This window comes from Anolis sagrei, chromosome 3 (assembly GCF_037176765.1).
Source record: "Anolis sagrei isolate rAnoSag1 chromosome 3, rAnoSag1.mat, whole genome shotgun sequence".
Classification (NCBI taxonomy): Eukaryota; Metazoa; Chordata; class Lepidosauria; order Squamata; family Dactyloidae; genus Anolis; species Anolis sagrei.
The window spans coordinates 113,391,550-113,415,811 of NC_090023.1; the positions used below are offsets into that span (position 1 = coordinate 113,391,550).

The 24,262-nt window shown below is 39.3% G+C and overlaps 1 protein-coding gene across 1 annotated transcript; it reads left to right on the plus strand.

Moving 5' to 3' along the window:
- POGLUT2 (protein O-glucosyltransferase 2) lies at window positions 1-24,177 on the plus strand. Its single transcript, XM_060769582.2, has 10 exons — window positions 1-566; window positions 4,140-4,345; window positions 6,721-6,926; window positions 9,875-9,952; window positions 13,233-13,405; window positions 15,224-15,461; window positions 15,634-15,843; window positions 18,160-18,249; window positions 20,996-21,100; window positions 23,989-24,177. The coding sequence occupies exons 1-10, from the start codon at window positions 382-384 to the stop codon at window positions 24,004-24,006; spliced, it is 1,509 nt and encodes a 502-aa protein (XP_060625565.2). The 5' UTR covers window positions 1-381; the 3' UTR covers window positions 24,007-24,177.
- Window positions 24,178-24,262: the final 85 nt, after the last annotated feature.

Here is a 24,262-nt window from a genome sequence, read left to right on the forward strand (position 1 = left end):
TCCCATCCCCTTTCCTTCTCTCCACCCCTCTGCGATTGAAGAAGGAGTGAAAGCATAAGAAAGGCTGGAAGTGCAAGACAAAGGCTCTGAGAAGGATCGGGTGCTTTGGGGTCCCCTTTTCGCATAGTTCCTCCCTTCCCTCATGAATTGTCCAGAGCCAAACTACTTCTTTGTAGTTTATGCAGAAGGGCTGTAAAGGACTGGAGTTTGCATCTGGAGAGGAGGCAAAAGATGTGTAACTGAACAGCTCTGATTGGATCCTGGAGAGGAGGGCTCAGCATTCCGCTTCTGGAGGACCCAAACGTTGGCCTTGTCCCTCCCTCCTTCTTGCCTCTCCTTCGGCTTTTGTCCTGCCTTGTTTCTTCAGAGGAAGCCTTGTAAATGTGTAGCCTTTGGCTGATTTGCTGCTTGCCTTTGGGGACCCTTCTTCTGGCGATCTGCGAGTCAGCTGGTGGAAGCCAGCTCAGCCCAGAGAAGAGTTTAATATGGGGACCAGGCCTGAGAGCAGAGGTGGTCCTTCCTGCGCGATATTTTTATGTCCAGGCTGTAGACACGGAAGGAAACAGGTAAGCACAACCCTTGCGTCTCAGGTGTGGTGTTGGGTGCCTTCAAGTTTTTCTTCTGAGTTATGGAGTTCTCTTGGCAAGATTCCTTCAAAGGGGGGTTGCTTAGGCCGGGAGAAAGTAATTTGCCCAAGATCACTCAAGATTTTCTTGGCTGAGCAAGGATTCAAACCATGGCAAAGCAGGGATTCAAACCATGTATTGTAGAAGGCTTTCATGGACGGAATCACTGGGTTGTTGTAGGTTTTTTGGGCTATATGGCCATGTTCTAGAGGCATTTTCTCCTGACGTTTCGCCTGCATCTATGCAAGCATCCTCAGAGGTAGTTAGGTCTATTGAAACTAGGAAAGTGGGTTTATATATCTGTGGGTTTATATATCACAGGTATATAAACCCACTTTCCTAGTTTCAGTAGACCTCACTACCTCTGAGGATGCTTGCATAGATGCAGGCGAAACGTCAGGAGAAAATGCCTCTAGAACATGGCCATATAGCCCGAAAAAACCTATAACGATCCAGATTCAAACCATATTTGTAGTCCTACATTCAAACCACTATACAACACTGGCTGGATCTACAGTGCTTCATCATGCAGTTTGGAACTACATTATATGGTGAAGGCAGCCTCGTCACACTAGAGAAAAAATCCACTTAAAATCCGGTTTCTGCCTCCTGCAGAATTCTGGGGTTTGTAGTTTAGGGAGGAGCTTTTAGCAGCCTCACTGAACCGCCAACCCCAGAATTCTGCAGGAGGCAGCAGTTTTAAGTGGATTTTTTTCTCTAGTGTGCCATTTTAACTACATTGAACTACTGCATTATATGAGTCTACACCAGTGTTTCTTAACCTGGGGGTCTGGACCCCAGGGGGGTCACAAGGGGGTGTCAGAGGGATCATCAAAGACCATCAGCAAACAGTATTTTCTCTTGGTCATGGGGGTTCTGTATGGGAAGTTTGGCCCAATTCTATTTTTGGTGAGGTTCAGAATGCTCTTTGATTGTAGGTGAACTATAAATCCCAGCATCTACAACTCCCAAATGTCAAGGTCTATTTCCCCAAACTCCACCAGTGTTCACATTTGGACATATTGAGTATTTGTGCCAAGTTTGGTCCAGATCCGTCATAGTTTGAGTCCACAGTACTCCCTGAACCAATGTCTGACTGCTGTGATGGACTGGATGAGGGCTAACAGGTTGAAGCTTAATCCAGACAAGACAGAGGTCCTCCTGGTCAGTCATGGGGCTGACCGGGGTATTGGGTGGCAACCTGTGCTCAGCAGGATTACGCTCACCCTGAGGGCGCAGGTCTGTAGCTTGGGGGTCCTCCTGGACTCAATGCTGTCACTTGATGCTCAGGTGTCGGCAGTGGCCGGGAGGGCCTTTGCACAACTTAAACTTGTGCACCAGCTGTGACCTCATGGAGTCTGACTTGGCCAGCGTGGTCCACGCCTTGGTTACATCCAGATTGGACTGTTGCAATGTACTCTACGTGGGGCTGCCCTTGAAGATGGCCCGGAAGTTCCAACTGGTACAACAGGCGACAGCCAGTCTCCTTGCTGGAGCAAACTATAGGGAGCATACAACACCTCTTTTAAAACAGCTTCACTGGCTGCTGCTAAGTTGCCGAGCCAAATTCAAGGTGCAGGCTATGACCTATAAAGCCCTAAACGGTTTGGGCCCTGCCTATCTTCGTGATCGCATCTCCCTCTATGAACCGGCGCGAACTTTAAGATCTTCTGGGGAGGCCCTCCTTTCGCTCCCACCACCGTCACAAGCACAGTTGGTGGGGACGAGAGAGAGGGCCTTCTCGGTGGTGGCCCCCTGCCTCTGGAATGCCCTTCTTGGAGAAATAAGACAGGCCCTATCCCTCCCCTCCTTTTGTAAGACCCTGAAGACCTGGTGGTTTAATCACTGGTCTACACACACCTTATAAAGCAGTTCCAAATGCTATTAATGGGAAGTCCAACAACATAAGTAGGGCCACCCTTGCTGAAGTCCAACAACATAAGTAGGGCCACCCTTGCCTGTGCCTGCTCCAAAGGGCTGGAAATAGGGCAATACACCCCCTTTTACCCATATGATCCCTTCAGAGAAGGAATTTGAGTGTGTCCATCCTGAACAGATCTGTTTATGAAGGTAATTTCACTCTGCCATTGCTACACTTTCCTTAGTATTCACAGTACATGCTTTCTATATGTATTTCTGAATCCAAATAATATCGACAAGATAGAAGTTTAGGATTATAATTGTTTTTTAAAAAAGCTATTTTCTGACTTTAGATAATGTTTTGCAACCCTAAAAAAATCTATCTTGAATTTTATGATGCTTTGGGCAGGCTGGGGCCTTTTGGGGAAAATAATTGTCATTCTTGTCCTTTTATGGCTACAGTCCAAAGTCTGAAAGGGCCCTCAGATGAGTTAATTGTCTTCCTATCAGCTTTGTTTACCATCCAGCTTTCACAATCTTACATAGAAATCTGAATTGCTGTGGTGTGAGTGATTCTAGCAGATCTTAAGACGTAGGTCTCAAGGTCTGTGGGAGGAAGAGATTACTTGACAACCAAACTTTCAGTGGTTGTCAAGTAATGTTTGAAAACTACTGACACATATCTTGGAAGCAGTATGAAGTAGTCTAGCTGTGAGTTGATTTCATTCAACTGTAGACTTCAAAAACCTCCAGATTTGTTCTTAAGTTTTCTATCCTAAGCCTGGAATCATAGTCATGAGAAGAGTAATTTGTTTTCATTTTTTAATTGTTGTTATTATTATTATTATTATTAAACTTTATTTGTACCCCGCTAGCATCTCCCGAAGGACTCGATGTGGCTTACAAAGGCCAAGGCCTCAACACAACAACAGCATAACAAAACAATTCAAAGCAAAATCAAAAAACAGTATGAAGTAGTCTAGCTGTGAGTTGATTTCATTCAACTGTAGACTTCAAAAACCTCCAGATTTGTTCTTAAGTTTTCTATCCTAAGCCTGGAATCATAGTCATGAGAAGAGTAATTTGTTTTCATTTTTTAATTGTTGTTATTATTATTATTATTATTAAACTTTATTTGTACCCCGCTAGCATCTCCCGAAGGACTCGATGTGGCTTACAAAGGCCAAGGCCTCAACACAACAACAGCATAACAAAACAATTCAAAGCAAAATCAAAAAACAGTATGAAGTAGTCTAGCTGTGAGTTGATTTCATTCAACTGTAGACTTCAAAAACCTCCAGATTTGTTCTTAAGTTTTCTATCCTAAGCCTGGAATCATAGTCATGAGAAGAGTAATTTGTTTTCATTTTTTAATTGTTGTTATTATTATTATTATTATTAAACTTTATTTGTACCCCGCTAGCATCTCCCGAAGGACTCGATGTGGCTTACAAAGGCCAAGGCCTCAACACAACAACAGCATAACAAAACAATTCAAAGCAAAATCAAAAAACATAAAGCAATAACAACAAAACAATTACACCGTAACACAGTAAAATGTTTAATAATTATAATAATAATAATTGTGTCTTTATGTTTAATAATAATAATAATAATAATAATAATAATAATAATTGTGTCTTTCCTACATAGGTTTACTGTCTCTCCAGGTGAACATGCCTTCCAAGTGAGGATCACAGCTCCTGAGGAGCAATTTACACGAGTGGGCATGCAAATATTAGACAGGAAAGATGGCTCCTTCATTGTGAGGTACAGAATGTATGCAACCTACCAAAGTCTGAAGATTGAGGTTCAAACAAAAAACAAGCATATTGCCAAATCTCCATATATATTAAAAGGTATAAATGGCACTGTATGATTATGTTACACTGACACTGTATAGTTTATAACACAAAGTTGGCAATAGTGTGCAGTCCAATACTGGGCTGAAGTTGGGGCAGACAATTGCTCTAATAAACAAGTCTAGTATGTTGCAAAAAAATGCCAACCCATGATTCTAGGAATTAAAAGAGAAAACAGATGTGTATCATTTTGAGTGTAACAATAACAGTTCTGTCAAGTTGTAACCTGAATGAAAAAAAAGTAATAAAAACTTTGAAAAGTGCTACACCCATCTGAGAGCCAAAGCATTTCATGTGGTACACTTCTTCTGGAAGTCATTCATTCAATAAGGTTCAATAGTACCCATGATTTTGCATATCCCTGTGATATCTTAGAATGTATCCCTTGTGGATATTGTAACTATAGGGTTACTGTGAGTTTTCCAGACTGTATGACCATGTTCCAGAAGCATTTTCTCCTGATGTTTCACCTCCAACTATGGCAGGCATCCTCAGAGATTATGAGGTCTCACAACTTCTGAGAATGCCTGCCTAGATGTGGGTGAAAGATCAGGTGCAAATGCTTCTGGAATGTGGCCATACAGCCAGGAAAACTCACAGCAACCCAGAGATTCTGGCCATGAAAGCCTTTGACAACACCTTGTTCTTCCGTAATAGACACAGTTGGCTTCTTACACCAACAGGACAAATAATGTATATTATTTTCTCATATCAGCTAGATAAAATAATGATGTCAGTATAAAGTATGATTAATTTTATTCAAGTGAATGTTGAATGTTGGAATGTTGTCAAATTCTTCAATCTAAGGACACTTATAATTGCTCTGTTCCTATGCTACTATTTGCTCTATCCACCTTATTGACCAGCTTATCCTCTAACTCGTTCGCACATTGCCCCCCCCCCAAATGAGACTAGAGTTATCTCTGTTGTTGCTTATGATGCTTGTTTATTATTGTTTATGATGATGCTGTTTTTAGGCTATTTTAATATGTTATTGTTCTGTTTTTAATTGTATGTTGCCTTGGGCTTGGCCCCATGTAAGCCGCCCCAAGTCCCCTTAGGGAGATGGAGGCGGGGTAGAAAAATAAAGTTCTTCTTCTTCTTCTTCTTCTTCTTCTTCTCTTCTACATTGACAAGGTATACAGCCTTCTTTGTCAAAGAATGCTAGTGCTTCACCAAATTACAACTCCCATTATTCCAGAGCCTTGAGTCATGGGAGTTAAAATGGTGTCAAACTGCATTAATTCTGCAGTGCAGATTAACCCAGAATTTTCATTTGTTTAAATTTTATATTTTATATTATTCTCGATAGTCTTGGCTCTTTATATGACTAAAATAAACAGTTTCTAACTACAGTGTGATCCATGTATCCACAAGACCAGTTGCTGTGTTTTTATTTATCCACATTTGACAAAAACATGTCCTCTATAGGCATTTCATAGGTCCTCTAGCAGCATAACTGATATGCTTCCACTGGAAGTCATTAAATGAGATTCAATATTACCTATGATATTGCATAACCCCCTGAAATCCTGGAATGTATTTCTTATGGACATTGTAACTCTATATTTACTCTATATATGTATTCCTTATGGATATTGTAAAACTATATTTTAATTTCTAACTCTCTTTAAACAGCAATCTTGATGAAAAGGCAAGGTGTAGAGGGAAAAGATAATAATTTTAATGTTCCAGTCAAACTAAAATGGCTTTAGTATGAGAAATTTAAGCACATAGTTAGCTTTGGTTGAATAATGCTTCTTACTAGTTGATAAGTCCTTGATTCCACATTCCTGACAATGATCCTGAGACAGCATTGACCACAGCCTAGGCCTGAGCTGAATCCGAAGAAAGGCACTTATCAGAACACAAAAAAATATAGTTCAGACATAAACACGTTAAACTCCAAAATCAAAAATAGCCAAGCCTTGGATCCTAGATCTTACCCATTTTGACTACTTAGAACATAGATATATGCTAGATGCCAGTGGATCCTAACAAGTCTTGCTCAGCATCTGATGTCTCACAGTTTTGCGAGAGCAGGATTGCCTTCTTTGTCTCCCACTCTCTCCTTCCCCACTCTCATTTTTATGTAATTAATTCCCATTTTACTTAACATAGAATCATAGAGTTGGAAAAGACCACAAGGGCTATGCAAGAATGCTCAGGTGGAGAAGAAGTATACTACAGTTTGTGAAACAAAAGGGAACAAAATTGTATTTTTGTGCTTACGTATGACATTATGAAGTCAGTTTTCTTCAGTGTATATCAGAATTCTTCAAACTAACTAGAACTAATTCTTGAATTAGGCCTCAATTATATGTGGTATATAACTAGTAATCCACATTTTATACCACCTTTATTGTGTACAGGGCCTGTCTACCATGAGAACTGTGATTGCCCTCAGGAAGATGGAAATGCTTGGCTGGAGGAAATGAGCTGCCCTCAGTCTATTCCCCAAATTCAGAGAGATCTGGCACATTTTCCTACTGTCGACCCTGATAAAATTGCCAAAGAAATTCCACAACGGTTTGGCCAGAGACAGAGCTTGTGCCATTACACTATAAAAGACAATAAGGTACACTTGTTGATAAAAGTGTCTATGATAACACACTAGTGTGTGATCTGCAGTGAATGAAGCGTTGTAGTACAGTGGTCCCTCATTTATAGCGGCTGTTATGTTCCAGGACCACCCGTGATAAGTGACATTCTGCGAAGTAGGGACGCCCCCTACCCTTCCCTCCTTGCCCTCTTTACCTTTGGGAGCAGCAGCAGCCGCAGTTGAGGAGGCAGCGAAGGCATCATGGGGCCCAAGCAGCGATGAGGAGGAGGAAGGTAAAGAGGGTGAGGGGACAGGTCTTCATCCCTCCTCGCCCTTTTTGCCTTCCTCTTCCTCCTTCTTATCGCCGCCTGGGCCTCTCACGGGAGGGAGGAGGAAGAGGAAGGTAAAGAGGGTGAGGGGGAGGCTCTTCCTCCCTCATAGCGGGATCCAAGTGGTGACAAGAGGCCCAGGAGGCGGCGACGGCGACGAGGTGCCTCCTCTGCCGCTTTTGGAAGGTAAAGAGGAGAAGGAGGAGGAGGAGGAGGGGCCTTTCTGCACAGTGTTCCCTTGCTATAAAAATTCATATTAAAAAAAACACAAAGTAGCGATTCCGTGAAAAGCAAACCACAAAGTAGCAAGGGAACACTGTATTGTCAGATATTTGCCTTTCAGCTCTTCTAGGATCAAGCCTGCAAGAAGATGGCTAATAGTAGTATCTGTATGTAACTACCTGGCAAGCAGATAAGAGTTCAGAATACAGGGAGAGAGGCAGAAGGCTATGAATATTAGAACAAATCTCAGCAGAGCCATTTTCTTTCCTGACCATTTTACAAAGAGGCTAAAGTAGGCTCATGCCTTCTGTCCTGCTTGAAGCAAAGCCTTTTCATTCAGGTAGGGCTGCTCTGGAAAGCACTTTAATTGGTTTGTTTTAATTTCATCTATGTTTAAGTTGCATTTGCTTTATTTGAAATTTATTATTGTTAGTCACCATGAGTACCATTCTAAGGGTGCACCCACACTGTAGAATTAAAGCAGTTCAACACCACCTTATCTCCCGTAATGCAATGAAATCATGGAAGTTGTAGTTTTAAAGGTGTTTATCCATCTCTGCCAAAGAGTGCTGGTGTCTCACCAAGCTACAATTCGCAGGATTCCATAGCTTTGAGGCATGGCAGTTAAATAGTATGAAACTGAATTAACACTACAGTATAGATGCAACCAGGCCCGTAGCCAGGATTTCGTTTCGGGGGGGGGGGGGGGGCTGAATTTTTTTAGGGGGGTTTCGGGGGGGGGGCTGAGTTTCGGGGGGGGGGGGGCTGAGTCTGAGTGAAAGAGGGTCTAGCCTAGCAAACCTTTTGTATCATTACCCCAATACCCCCATGCATATGGGATACATTGAGTATGGTGATCAGATCATGATATGAATAAACATAACAGTTTAAATAATGCACCAGTAAGGCTTTTTGCGAACCACCATGAGAATTTCGGGGGGGGGGGGGGGGCTGAAGCCCCTCAACCCCCCCCTCCCCCCCCCCCCCCCCCCACCGGCTACATGCCTGGATGCAACATTAGGCTCCATTTACACTGCCGTATAATGCAGTTTAACTACATTGAACTGAGTTTCATAATTCAGTTTAACTTCATTGAACTGCATTATATGGCAATGTAGACGGGGCCTTAGAGAGACACAGAGGTATGTATCTATTAAATTAAGGATGAACAATAGAGGCCCTCTGACTACAACTTCTAGCAGCCTTTGCCAATAATCATAGGATTATGTGAGTTGTGGTCTATTATTATTATTATTATTATTATTATTATTATTATTATTATATGCAGTCAATAAAATAAAGCTGGATCAAACTGAAGCCCATCTAGATTTGAATGAGCAGCAAGTAGGATTCCTACAGAATGTCATGGGAAAGATATGGAAACCATGATTGCATTCAGTATTGTTGTCCCCATATCTGGATTTCACAATAAACCCGGAGGTTCAATTTAGATATCTTCTCTTATTGTTTCTGATAGACCTATCAATCTTTATAGCCCTCTATAAACCCTCTTAAAAGTATAGCATGTATTCCATCAGCCTATTTTATGGCAGTAAATGCCACGTACAACAAGGCTGCTTCTTTCCAAGAAAGTCGAATACAGTAAGACCCCCATAATCATGAAAACATATCTCTGGGTTCACTTAGCCATGCCCAGCGGGAAATGGTCTCTGTGAATTTGCAAAGTCTTCCAGGCAATTTCATGGTATATGGTATGGAGTTCTAGAGAGGATGGTTCTCTACATATGTCTACATATCTCTAGGTCTTCTATCTCAACACTGTGATATCTTGAGACCAAAATTCAGATAATTTAGTGATGTTTCATTGTATCTAAGGGTCCAGGTACTGTAACTGTGGTATGCCCAGGATGTATCCCATGCAGATAATGAGGGTGCTACAATTGTCCTCAAGACCTTTTGGATTATGGACATCATAATCCCTTACTGTTGGCCACTTTGACTGGGGTTTCTGAGGGTTGGCCATTTTTCCAGAGGGTCAAAGATGTTCCCTATTCTTGCAAAAATAACCCTCCAAGACAGCTGAGTATTGGCTTCATCCCCTCGGAATGGATGATGAAAGTATCAGCAACATTTTTATGAAAGATGGTTGTTCATTTTCTTTTTCTCTGGTGTATTTTAGTAGTAAATTCTTTAGTAGTAAATCCTACTAAAGCTTTGGAACACATCAGTTCCACATGACAATTTTTTCCTAAATAGTCCTAATTAGTACTCAATAAATTGTTAGTGTTGGCTCAGTATGCTGGTGGAAAAATATATTAATAGCAGCAGCAGGATTATTGGCAGTCATAAATCCCATGTTACTGTTTTCTGTAGTTTTTCACAAACTGAAGCCAGAAGTTATTTCCTTTAGATGCTCCATGTCTTTGAAAGTGAAAAAAAAATCTAATTCTGACATTTTTAAAATCATTTTAGGTTTATATAAAGACCCACGGAGAACATGTAGGCTTTAGGATTTTCATGGATGCAATTCTACTTTCTTTGACGAGAAAAGTGAGTACACATTTTAAATCCATTCTAGTTACAAATAATACTTATTTTTATTTAAATTATGTTTTCTTCAATTGTTAGACACCATCAATTATAAGACACACCCTAATTTCAGTACCAACAACAGAAATACATAAGTTACACCTGCGATTCTAAGACACACCCCATCTTTAGAGATGCTTATGTAGGAAAAAGGTGTCTTAGAACTGAAGAAGTATAGTAATTTTGAAAGCCATATACTCTACCAAAGCAATCTAAAGCACAATAAAGCAATATTTTTTTAAAAAAACAAAAACAAAAACAATATTTGCTTTAAAGCCTAAGACCTAGAAACCTATAATTGAAAAAAGATAGAAAACTTCATCAAAATAAAATCTAGACCAGGAAATGCTGCTCCTGTCCAACAAACTTCAGCAAGCAAGACAATTAAATAATAACGACACCTTAAATACTAAGAAATGTATCACAAGAGTTTTTTTTACAGACTGTGGCCTACTTTGGACATATCTACATGGACCATTAACTCCAGATTTGACTACATGATGCACAGGGTCTTCCAAGGTGTCCATATGATCCACAAGGACTTCTGGTCTCTAATATGGGGGGAAACCGATTGTCCTGAATCAGTGTGTGTGAGCAACTGGATCATCTTGTTTTCATTGCAGTGGTAACAATTGCAGTGGTAATCATGGAACTCCAGACAACTCCTGGCTGTTACTTTTGCATGTCTGCAAAGGCATCTGTGCAACTTGGAAAGAGGAATGGGATCGCTCCTCCCACTCCCAATCATGAAAGGGAGAAGTGAGGAATGATAGTCTTCCACTCTCCAAGTTGGCAAAGGCACTTAGTTGAGGCCAGGAGCTTTCTGGAGGTCCTTGGCCATTGATACAGCAATAAAACATTACAAACATGACTGTCTAGAGGTACTGAACTAGTTTTGGTCTTACTGGCCATGTAGGACTCAACTTCCATGGAAATTAGGACAAGGAGCAATGGCTTCAAACTACAAGAAAGGAGATTCCATCTGAACATGAGGAAGAAATTCCTGACTGTGAGAGCCGTTCAGCAGTGGAACTCTCTGCCCCAGAGTGTGGTGGAAGCTCCTTCTTTGGAAGCTTTTAAACAGTGGCTGGATGGCCATCTGTCAGGGGTGATTTGAATGCAATATTCCTGCTTCTTGGCAGGGCATTGGACTGGATGGCCCATGAAGTCTCTTCCAACTCTTTGATGCTATGATTCTATGATTCTTCTGCTGACACAGTTCAGGTCCCGAGTGGTGCAAACAACATGACAGAATCTGGGGCAGTTTCAAAGCAGTGATGCTTTGACCAGCATTTTATTTTGTGGCTCCTGGAGATGGGCCCTTTGTCAGGCACATCCAGTGTTTCAAATAGCTGCACATATACCTCTATAGCACAGATGGTTAGTGGTGACAGTATAGACAGAAGAGGGAATTAAATGCAAAATGTTCTTACTGACATTTTTAATACTGGTTATTTACTGCATGCAGTGTCTGGCATTTTCTCAGTGTTTATCAAATGTGTGGTTTGTAATATTCCACATTGTTCTAAATGAGTGTACAGTTGTGCTTTGGTTTTGTGTTGGCATTCCTAAATATCCTAGAGATACCATATTTCATCAGGTCCTAAGCAGGGTTATGTCTGGTTAGTACTTGAATGGAAGACTGCCAATGAACACCAGGTACTACAGGTTATATTTCAGAGAAAGAAAGAGGTAAAACTGCCTCTGATTATTCCTTTCTTATGAAAACCTTATAAAATTAATGTGGTCACCACAAGTCAACAGGCTGCTTGCAGGCAAACACACACATCTGTGGAGGTCCAAACCTGGATTGGGACTAGATAATAAACCACTGTGAAAATCACCCCAACCCTGTGGGTAAAAGAAATAGTCATGCAGGACTGTACATTTCACTAGTAGATGTGAATAGCAGCTTGGGTAAATGCAATTTTAGCAACTAACCCACACCGCAACTCCTGGTTTCAATAGTGCTGACACCCCCACCCCCATACCCCGGCTGGTTTTAACCAAACCAAACCAAAAAAGTAGTTCTGTGACTTGAATTATTGAATGGTTACACCCTTCTTTACCTTGTAATCTCAATAAAGCAATTGTTTAGCCTTATCCTCTGGAGATTGGGTGGAATCTTAAGAATCAAGACAAATGCTTGTGTAGCCAATGTCAGATTATCTGCCTTTAGGGAGCTGTTTTGCTGCTCTCTTGTACGTGCCACATGACTCCTGAGCATTCCAGAAAGATCTACAGTACACATTAAGTTCATGCTATCAACTTTTGAGTCTGATGGCTGACCTGTGTGTATTGAGAACATAGCCCATAGAACACACTCAGGTCACATCTATCTTGATGCACGTTTTAGACCAGATCAACAGCTTTGAAAGATACGTCTTCTATTATTCACTTCCAATTGAGGAACCTGTGATATGCTTCTAAGCCCTCAAGCCCATTTTGAATAGTCTTTGTCTTTGATGCACTTCATCCCAAATACAGAAGAAAACAATCTTATGATATCTTAAAGCCTACTGAAGAATTTAGGAATATATACGATATAGCCTGAAGCTAGCAGCTGAGAAAAATATGATTTCCAATTTACACTGAGATTGCAGAAAGACCACCAGATGGCATTGCACTCTTAAAGATTTAGACTTGTTATTATTCTCCATTGTACATATCCTTTTTTATCCTGAGGAGACGGAAGAAAATACAAGTATAATGACTGAAATAAATTTATCCCAGCTTAACTTTGCATTTCAGAAACAAGCTCAAACTACTTCCCAGAGAAGCTCGGTATCTTCTGGTAATTTAATGATTTTAAAAAATTAATTACAAGCCAGTTTTCATGTGGCTTCATTTTCCAACTTATATTCCTGAAATATGTGAATAACTTTATCTAACAGGGCTGTTCTAAGTTTAAGGTATGCACAGCATTTAAGTTACAGGTATACTACATTTATTAGAAACTGAATTTCTAAAGATGTCTTAAATTGTGACCAGAAGACTGTTGAAAAGCAATACTGCTATACCTGCCAGAAATTCTTCAAGAGCTAGGATCTATTTCAATATTCTCATTCATTCATTAATTCTTCAACAGCCATAGTATGTTTCATTAAATAATGTTTTCCCCATTAATTACACATGAACTCTATTAATCATACAAATGAAAAACAGATGTCATTTTCCAGGTGGTAAAAGTGTGGTCCAATGCAATAGTATAATATGATTTGTTTGCTTCATTGTGTTCTAGGTAAAAATGCCAGATGTAGAGTTTTTTGTCAATTTGGGAGATTGGCCTCTGGAGAAAAAGAAATCCTCTCAGGACATCCATCCCATATTCTCATGGTGTGGATCCAATGATTCAAAAGACATTGTAATGCCAACTTATGATCTGACTGACTCAGTTTTAGAATCAATGGGGCGGTAAGAATTCCTATCACATTTTGAAGGCATGACAAATATACTATGTTTCCAAAGAATGCTTCTTATAATCAGTATTTATTACAAAAAGCCACCAACTTTGGATGGAACATGAGAGACAAAAAGGGAGATGGAAGGACTGTCTAGATGATGTATTCCTTCGAGTTTGGGTGGAACCCTGTCAAACCGAAAATTCAATAAATATGCTAGAAATCATTGCATTTCCGAGCTATCATTTTCTCCAAAACAAACAGCAATCAAAATACTTCAGTGTACTTACTATATACATAGCTGAAGTACAAACTTATTATAGGTCTTATTACTGACAAATTACTTCAACTTTATGCTTTTTCTTATTTTGCCTCCCATACCTGTGGCATCACTAAAAACATCAGTCCTATGGTGCGTCTTATGGCTATGATGAGTATACAGAACTAGATTAACATTGGTCTTGATGAACAGCTATACTGTAGAACTAGTTGCTTCTTTCAACTTATTGATGATGTATCGCAGTATATAATACAGGCAGGTACTCAGGATAAAAGAGCTAAAAGTCTAGACCAGATAATTTAACTAAAGTTCTCCTTCATTGAGTGGTACGTGGTAACAATCATTGTTTGATTCTTGATGCAGAACAAAGCCTCTGCCCCCTGGGTTCATTTACACTGTAGAATTAATGCAGTGACTTTAGCTGGCAAGGCTCAATGCTATGGAACTATGGAGTTTTGCTATGGAAGCCTTTTCTGACTAAGAAGGCTTGTTACTTCATTTCTACCACGCCTTTCTCGACCTGAGAGGGGACTCAAGACAGCTTATAAATCTGGCAAAAATTCAATGCCACACAGGTAATAATAAAACACATCTCATAAAAATATAAACAATCTAATCATGTAAACAATTAAAACTCATACCAATCTATCAAACAGATTAAAAACCACATATAAAATTCCAAGTCAACTTCCAGGATTTCACAGCATTGAGCTATGCCAGTTAAAGTTATATCGAATGACATTAATTCTACAACATGGATGCATTCTCAGAAGAGCAGAGGCAAAGGAAGGAGATGTTCAAGAAAGCCCGAAAAAACCCACAACAACCCACTGTTCAAGAAAGCCTTTGCAAGGCCCAGTAACATTAGGTGCACAGCTGAGATGACAGGTGTTGGGTACTGTGGCATTGGTGGCAAATCTTTGACTCTGCCTTTCTGTTAGAAAAAATAATTAAACAATTGCCCTATGTCTTGCATGCACTATGCTATCTTGTGGATCTCAGGTGAGGTGAGGCATTGATGTCCCATGACTAGTACTGGAGAACAGTGATCACTATTATAGGTAGTGATTGTAGGTAGAATAGCAGCCTCCTCTCCCAATTTGCAGACAGTATAAATGTTTTTGTCTAGTTTTACCAATGGGGCCCCATTTCTTAAGGAATAGAAAACTTCCCACTCTGCTAGGTTGCCCAGCAACTGTTGGAAATCTTCCTTGGGTGCTATCAAGCAAATATAACAGAGCACTGGATTCTTAAAGAGGAGGGAATCTCACTGCTCTTCCTTATGAAATCCTTTCTGCCTCTTTGGCACAGGAAATTATTACACATTTGTCCAAACATGCAAATGTGAGTAGATCAACAGGTACCGCTTCTGCGGCAAGGTAATGGCACCCCATGCAATCATGCTGGCCACATGACCTTGGAGGTGTCTACAGACAACGCGGGCTCTTCAGCTTAAAAATGGAGATGAGCACCACCTCCCAGAGTCAGACATGACTAGACTTCCAATGTCAGGGGAAACCTTTACCTTTACCTACCTGTTTTCTCTGATAGAGTCAGTCTGGACATGATGTCTGTTCAAGCAAACACTGGGCCACCGTGGGAAGAAAAGAACACTACAGCAATATGGAGGGGTCGCGACAGTCGTAAAGAGAGGCTTGAATTGGTCAAAATGAGCAGAAAATACCCAGACATCATTGATGCAGCCTTCACGAACTTCTTCTTTTTCAAGCATGATGAAAGTCTCTATGGTCCCATTGTGAAGCACATCTCTTTTTTTGATTTCTTCAAGGTATGATAGATAAAAGGAATTACATTTCTACTGAAATGTAAAAGCAATTTTAAAGCTACTAAAGCAGATCTGGGTAGTGATTCCTGTGTGAGAGTATGTTTATCCTCACAGTGGCATATACCCCAGTCTTACTAATTGTGCATTTTTGTTTGTTTGTTTGTTTGTTTTACAGTATAAATACCAAATTAATATTGATGGCACAGTGGCTGCATACAGGCTGCCTTATCTCCTAGCGGGAAACAGTGTTGTGTTAAAACAGGATTCGATCTATTATGAACATTTTTATAATGAGCTACAGCCTTGGAAACATTACATTCCATTTAAAAATGACCTGAACGATCTCTTGGAGAAACTCCAGTGGGCAAAAGACCATGATGAAGAGGTAAGTAGATACAGTTTTAAAATGCAGTTTACACATGTTTTTAAAAAATCTGACTTTTTACACTGTTTTCACCACTTTTCTATCAAGACTCTCATGATGCTGAAACAAAAACATAAAATACTGAGACCACATAAGATTAAAATGGTAGTTTACAAGGCCAAATTAAAATGATGCTTTTAAACATGTGTATTGACAGCACTGAGAGTGAGGAAATACTGTAATTTCAAGAAAGGACATTCCATAGTTTGAGAGAGAGAGATGACATCCTTCTGTTTCTCAGACTGTGGAATATATATATTTTGCTGTTGTCAAGAGCACTTCAGCAGGTCATAATATCAGTAGAGACCCTTCAGATCCAACTTGAGGATCTTAAGGGAAAACGCACCATGTACTTCACTGAACCGGCTAGCAGTTATATTTATTGCCTTGAGATAGCAGGGTATCAGGATGAGATCTTGTTCATGCTATGTATTTCTTTACGTATTTAATTTATATCCCATCTTTCTCCCAACTTATCAGCATGTTATAATAAAATTAAGTACAGCTAGAAAAGTAATGGTATTTTTGTAAAAGAACTATTTAAGCACTACAATTTAAATCAAAATACAGTGGTTCCTACATATCGGTGGAAGCTTGGTGCCAGAACACCATGAGGATAGCAAAAAAACAGACAATCCTACATATGCTCACGTTGCTTAAATGAAGAGATAAGAAGGGAGTTTGAGTACTACTCAAACCCATCCACCTACCACCACCTTGGGTGCATCTCAGTGGTAGCCGCTTTGCATGTAAGCTCCAGCCCCCGCCCCCCGATCAACACCCTGAGAAATGCTCTTCCTCTTGTTCCCTCCCCCAATGCATGCAAGCCACAGCTCTCAAGGGACTAACACTGTTACCTGAAATGTGGAGAGAATCCCTATTAATTCCACCCACTCACCCACCTCCTGAGAGTGGAATGAGCAGCATGACTGAGAAGCTGCAAACTCAAATCATCAGATTTCATCCCATTGCACCTAAGGGGCTGCTGCAAAATAGTCTATCACAGACAGATAATACCTTCAAACAGAAGCACAGCCCTCTATGTCAAACACTACACAAGGATTCCCAAAATGATCATGATGTTATTAGGTGCTGTGGGAAATCCTTATCCCTATTTTTATGGATAACACATCAAACTAATCATGTCTTAAGCAATTAAAGAGGATAACACCTCTGGGTTATGATATACAGTCAGCCTTCTGTATCAACAGATTCTCAATCAAATGTCTTCCACCATCTACATCAGTGGTTCCCAGCCTATGGTCCGTGGACCACCAGTGGTTCACAAGGACTAAAATATGGTCCACCTTACTACACCATTGCAACAAGAGCGACTGATCTTGCAAAACTTTCTTATAGTGCCGAGGTTTATTAAATATGGTTTTATGTGGGTGAGCAGATGGTGACTAAGGGATGGCATATGTTCTGTACCAGAAACTAGAGCTGATGTGGTACACCCAATACAATTTTCTGAATCAGCACCCAAAATAACCAAACTGAATCTAAAGTTGACCAAAAACTGATTCATAACCCTTTTGGTACTAATTTGGAGATTGGTCTCTGGTCAAAGTGGTCTCTGGTGAAAACAAGATTGGGAACCACTGATCTACAGTTTAGAAATATTCTTTTAAAAATTCCTAAAAGCAATCCTTTGTTTTGTCATTTTATATAAGGGGAACCAATTCGTACACCATTTATATATCAACAGAGGGTCCTGAGACCATATACCAGCACATAGTAAAACCCCTCTGTATAGCATGTCTGAAACCTATGTTCTCATTTTCTTTTCCTTTGTGATGCATGCATTATTGTCCTACAGAAGATAGGGGGCACCGTATCTCTGTGTGCAGGAGATTATTATACTTCACCTTTGTTCCTTGTTTTTCATCAAGTCAGTTTCAGAGATAAATTCAAAACAAGTTTTTCTATTCAAAGGGAATACAGCATGAGCTTATTTGTTCCTGTGCATCTTCATGTACCATGTGATATCTTGTTGTAGGCAACATAATCTAACTAGTTTCCCAAAAATCACCTTATCAAGATTGTAAAATACACTTACTTTTTCTGCTTCACTAGAAATACTGTTATGGTTTTCTCTAACCTATTTTTATTTATTTTTACTCATAATACCAAGCCCGAGTTACCTTTTGTGCATCTGAAAACCTATATCGCCATTTTATTCTTTCTTTCAAATTTGTGATTGCTTCACAGCCTCTGTCCAGATTTATTCATAAATTGATTAACTCTTTCCCTACCTCCCATTTTTCTTTATGGCAGGCAAAGAATATTGCAAAAGCAGGACAAGAATTTGCAAGAAATAATCTCATGGGAGACCACATCTTCTGTTATTATGTCAAACTTTTCCAGGTTTGTCCCTCTTTGATCTCTTGAATAAATTTGGATCATTTTGAACTTGGGATGGTTGATCCTACCAGTTTTTTGAAAACTTTTTCAGGAATTAATATTCCATGTATTCCTCAATAATCATTATGGAGTAAGTTATCCTGTAGTGTTTTATATTAGAATATAATAGAATAGCTTTATTGTCATTGTGCTATTGCACAAAAAAATTAAATGCCTTCATCATAAAACAACACACCCATCCCTCCACAACACAGCCTCCAATGCCACATCAATGCAAAACCATGGAGTTCAACATAGCCACAGCTCTAGGATAAAAGCTATCTCTCAGTCTGCTTGTCCTTGTCTTTGTCACTTTGTACAAAATTACCATACAAACTTATTAAATATTTGTATTGTTACTGAAGGATTAGAGATGGAAATTAGCAAATACTCTCGTCTTCTGTGTTGATTGATAACTCATCTATTTCATTAGCAGCAGAGTAGAGTAGAGTTTTTAAAAATTGTAGTTTAAAGTATACTATAACGATTTGAGCATTGGATTAAGATTCTAGGAGACCAGTATTTGAATCCTCAGTCATTGGGTGATCTTGGGTAATTCATATTCTCTCAGCAGGAAGGCAATGGCAAACCTCCTCTGCTTAAATTTTGCCAAGAAAACCTTATTATTGGCTCACTATAAATTGGAAATGATTTGAAGGCATATAACAATAATATACTATCTCAATACACTGATCCCCCCACCTCCAAAAACCATGTAACATGGGTTTCATATTAACTCCATTTGTGTATTTGAAGGTTTGCAAGCCACAAGATATCCGGCTGAAATAAATTAGTTTTAAGAATTCCTTCCTAGACTTTTCCTTTTGATGTTGTGAGAACTAATATGGCTATCTCTTTAAAATATCTTTTATGTCAGAAAAACCAATATGATTTTTTTGGTGATCAGTCACATTTTTATTTCCGTGCTTGGTCTTTACCTCAGTAGCCAAAAACTATTCCTTAAAAAAAGATTGATATACTAATTTTTGTTTGTAAATTTGCTTTACCTTATTTAAATCACACCTTTATCCAAATATAAGATACAAAGTTGTTCACAATAAATGCTGAAATAGCAAACTTTAAAATAAGGCTTACATATTTCCTCCTATTATAAAGAGAGTAGGGAGGAGGCCAATCTAGCATCACAAAAGAGGTCATTTCAGCATCTGGAAGCAAATGTTGGGAAGAATCTCTGTTCTGTGGTCATCAAAGGAACCTGTGATGTTGGTGGGAACAAAGTGAGATTCCTCCTGTGAGGATCTTAATACTTAGGAAAACTCATATCAGTATTGTTTTTCCATTCTAACCCTGAGAATGAAAGCACTGAAGCAACCATACTATGGATAGAGGGTAGACTATGCTGCCTGTGATTGACACTGAGAATCATGTTCCTCATAAGCAGAGATTTCAGTAATAAGGAAGAAAGATGTCTATCCTTGTGAACAGAACGCTTCCTCCCATGGGATCTTCATTGCTTCATTCATCATATTTGCATTGTATACAATATGACCTCCCCACCCCCCATATCTGCATGGGATACATTCCCAGATTTTGCATGGATACATGAAACCATGAATAGTAACATAGTCTGTTGAAGTGAAGGCCTTCCAGCCCAAGAATATCATAGAGTCAGGATGGGGGACCTAGAAAATGCCACCATCACAATCACGGATGATGGAGAACCGGAGAGAGGGCCTTCTTGGTGGCTGCCACTGGGCAATGGCACTGCCTTCCCAGGGACCCCTCTCTGTTGTCTTTCTAGTGGCTGGCCAAAACCTTTTTATTCAGGCTGGCTTTTAAGAAAGATAGTTTTTAAGAATGGAGCAGGGGGCTTAGTGAATGGTTTTATTAGCTTTTTATATTTATTTTAATAATATATTTTAATGAATTGTTTTAATAATTATAATATATTTAATTTTGTTTTAATATTTATCTTTTGTATGTTGTGAATATATAGTTGTGTGCCACTTTGAGTCTCAGTCCTGAGAAAAAAGCAAGGCTATAAATACGTACATACATACATGCATACATACAATATAAATATTTTATCTGATGTGAATCACTGAAACTGCAAATAAGGGACTTGTGAAGCACTTGCAGAAGCTTAAGGAACTATATATCTGTCATAATTAAGATTATTGCCCTAGTTTGAAATCTTGGGCAAAACAATTTCTGAATTAGACAGTAAATACAGTTATAGTTTTTCTTCATACTATGTATCTTTATGCTCCACTGTCTGTCTGTCTATAGCACAATATAGCAAACCATTACTAAAGCATTTGCCCCAGATTGAGGGGTCATCTTTAAATAATCAAGTCCTGCAAGTAAGCACTGTGTGAAAGGTATGACCTACAAAATCATGCTGGAATTTTGCTAAAGACGCATTCCAGTTTCCACTGAAATCCCATTCTAGCATAGAAGGATATGTTCCTCAATGCAGTCATCAGCAGACATCAAAGACCCTAGTATTAGAAAGCCCCTCCCGAAACACAGCTGAAAATGTCTCTGCATTAACACGGAGATACTGATATTTCAGCAAGTCACCAGATGCAGACTGTATCAGCTTACCGTTCTTGTGATACTGAATCTCGTGTTCTCCAGGAGGTTACTTGGAGTACTGGTAAATTTTGTTAGATACAGATTTATCCATGCAAAGCTGTCAAAGCTGAAAGACTAAATAAAATTTTGTTTTCATTTTTTTAAAAAATAGGAGTATTCCAAATTACAAATAAATGATCCCAAAGTCAGAGATGGTATGGAAAAAGTGGAACAGCCTGACGAAGATCTCTTTCCTTGTAGCTGCCACAGAAAAAAGGTACAGTATGTAAAACAGGGGTTCTCAACTGTGGGTCCCCAGATGTTTTGGCCTTCAACTCACAGAAATCCTAACAGCTGGTAAACTGGCTGGAATTTCTGGGAGTTGTAGGCCAAAACACCTGGGGACCTACAGGTTGAGAACCACTGATGTAGAAGTTAACATTTTAGGAACTGTTGGATTAGAGTCAATTCTTTAGAAGAGACCACAAAGGCCATCCAGTCCAACCCCCTGCCATGCAGGAATGCACAATAAAGCATTCTCAACAGATGGCCATCCAGCCTCTTCTTAAAAGCCTCCCAACAAGGAGATTCCAACAAGGACGCCAAGGCAGTGTATTCCTCTATTGAACATTGAGGGTTTTTCGTAATCTCTTTTCTGTCACTTTAATCCATTGTTCCATGTCCTATTAGGACAAGAAGGAACACTGTATACTTTTTGTGTAGATTCTCAAATATGGGATGCAGTTTTTGCTCCTGGTGCCAAACTGCAATCCCTTACTATTTTCCCATATACAGTATAAGGCAAAAAAGAGACATTTTCATAAGGCTGAGAGCTTCAGTAGAATACTAATAATGATGCTTGGTAAGGGTTTAATCCTGCTAAATCATCATGGCATGACAGTAGGAAAAGCCATGAGTTGTAGGTTCGCAGAAGTTGTGAATGTGGGTATTCTATGCTTTATTAAAGAAGAAAACCTTGTGATAAGATAGTCCTACATTGGAGTTGGTTTTAAGAAAAGAAGAATAACTGCTTATGGAATGCTTGGCCTAAGCACACCCTAATATAAACCTTTTAAAAAAGTATTACTAATCATGTTTGACCTACAAATGTTACTGTGCTTGCTTTTTCTATTCAAACATGTACTATTCAACTCTTGGGTTTATTTAAAAAAATTCAAAAAGAAAGAGACAAATGTTCCTTTGAAAATATCACAATCTGTGAGCTTATTCAGTTGCATTTGACCCAGAAATAGTTGCAAATTAAAAACTGGGTCAGAGCAACCTATGAAGAAGGTTAGTGTGACTTTCCCTGAACATATGATGCACGAAGGGAATCTGTACAACTTTTTTTTTAAGTTATCATGTTCAAGAAAGAAGTATGACTGGTTGGAGTCTCACTAGTTGGGATCACCAGAGGCAAGAATCACATTGAGTCTTATCTCAGAAGTGACCCTTACCACGCTGCATTAATGTACCATATATACTTGAATATAAGCCGAATTTTTCAACCCTTTTGGGGGCTGAAAAAGCCTCCCTTCACTCATAATGGAATCAAGGCCCCGACAACTGATTGAATGTTTGCTTGTTACTATGTTGGAAGCTGGTCTGAGTCCCCATGGGGAGATAGGGTGGGATACAAATGAGTATAATTATTAATATTATTACTATAATGTTATTACTGATACCATATTGTTTTGTTGATCCTACTTTTCTACTTAGAGCTAGTTTACTGTTTTTCTTTGAAATATGGTAAATATTCAAAAACATTTAACCTACTGACGACTCAATTAATGTAATTTTATTGGTGTCTATTTTTATTTTGAAATTTACTAGTAGCGGCTGCATTTCCCACTCTCGGCTTATACTTGAGTCAATAAGTTTCCCCAGTTTTTTTGTAGTAAAATTAGGTGCCTTAGCTTATATTCGGGTCGGTTTATACTCAATTATAAACGGCATATGCCTAAAAGGAAATACTGCACTTAAAGACAATCAAAATCTGCCACTGTTCTTTAGACTGGATTTCCCAGACACCAGGAATAGGGATCCTATACATGAGTAACTACCTTTTCTCCCTTTTGAAAGCATCTCCAGTTTTTGCTAGCGCTGTGGATTTTTTTCAAACTCGTCCTCCCCATTAAACCAGGTACCAGATTTGCGAGTGAAGAAAATGATTATCAACAAACATATGTACTTCAATTTGTTTTGTATACCTCCCATCCCTATGGATAAGAAGGTCTGGAACAGGGAATGTGAAAGAGGCCGTAATAATCAGGAGAGACAAGGGATGGTGTAATTCCCAGGGACCTGAAGAGCCTTTAAACAGCTTTCAGACACAGATACTAACCATACCTGATTATGAGAAAATGCAAGGGAATTATTTTTTAAAAAACCATACCTTGAGTGTCCATTATTCATTAGTGCACATAATGACCAACATCTTAATTGAAGAGTGGGAGAGTTGCACCTCCATATGTCCAGGTAGTGGTCTTCTGTACTGGTTGTTCTTGTACAGCTAGTGGAGAAAGCGTAACCTACTTGAGAATAATCCTAGGTTCACCAGAGGGAGAAAGCCTCTCAGCTGTTGTGAACCAGGGAAAACACCTAGGCAGAGAAAGTAGCTTCTCGGACATCCAGCATGCTGTTCACTAAGAAGGCCACACTTGAACCCTTACCATCTTGGTAAAACCTGGCAAAGCTTGCACTCCGCTGGCACAGCACTGAAGAAGCCAGGGCAATATCTTCTTCACAATAAGGGGGCAGAATAGGATTGTGGGGAAACAGTGCACCTATTTACTAATATGTAATTGTGAAGGAAAGGCAATGGTACTTCCAAAGCAACATCCATCTTTACCAACAGAAGCATACTTGAAGCTCTCAAATTCTTTCCAGGCAGGCTTCAAACATGTACTAACCTTCTTCAGTGAAATTAAAATGCACAAATGAAGTATTTCTATATCCATCCAAATAAAAGTGTATAATGCAATCTAGGAGTACGAAGTAGACTCAAGTCATCAAAGATCATGAAGATCTTATTAATCGTAACTTTATACAGAACAAAGGGTTTTGTATACCAGAACATCCCAGAAAAACACAGATAAATTAACATTCTTTAGGACTATCTCAATAGTGAAGCAACCAACAGCTGGGTTTTCTTGCTTCTTGCAGGTTAAAGAGGAACTTTAATTGGAAGAAAGAAAAGTGCTTGAAATATTTGCCAAGTCTTTGATGTTTCATCAACTTCAGAGGATAATGGAAAGGCTGGTTTTTTAATAGCCCAAGTATCTTCTAATGTGCAGTATTATAGCATTGGTTTTGTACGTTTTTAAAAAGAAAAATAAATATTCTTTCCATAAAGTTGTGGTCATTTTTATTCAGAGGTAATTTAGATACTTTCAGTTAACTTCTACATTTAATACAGGGGGTCTAAAATGTTTATTTG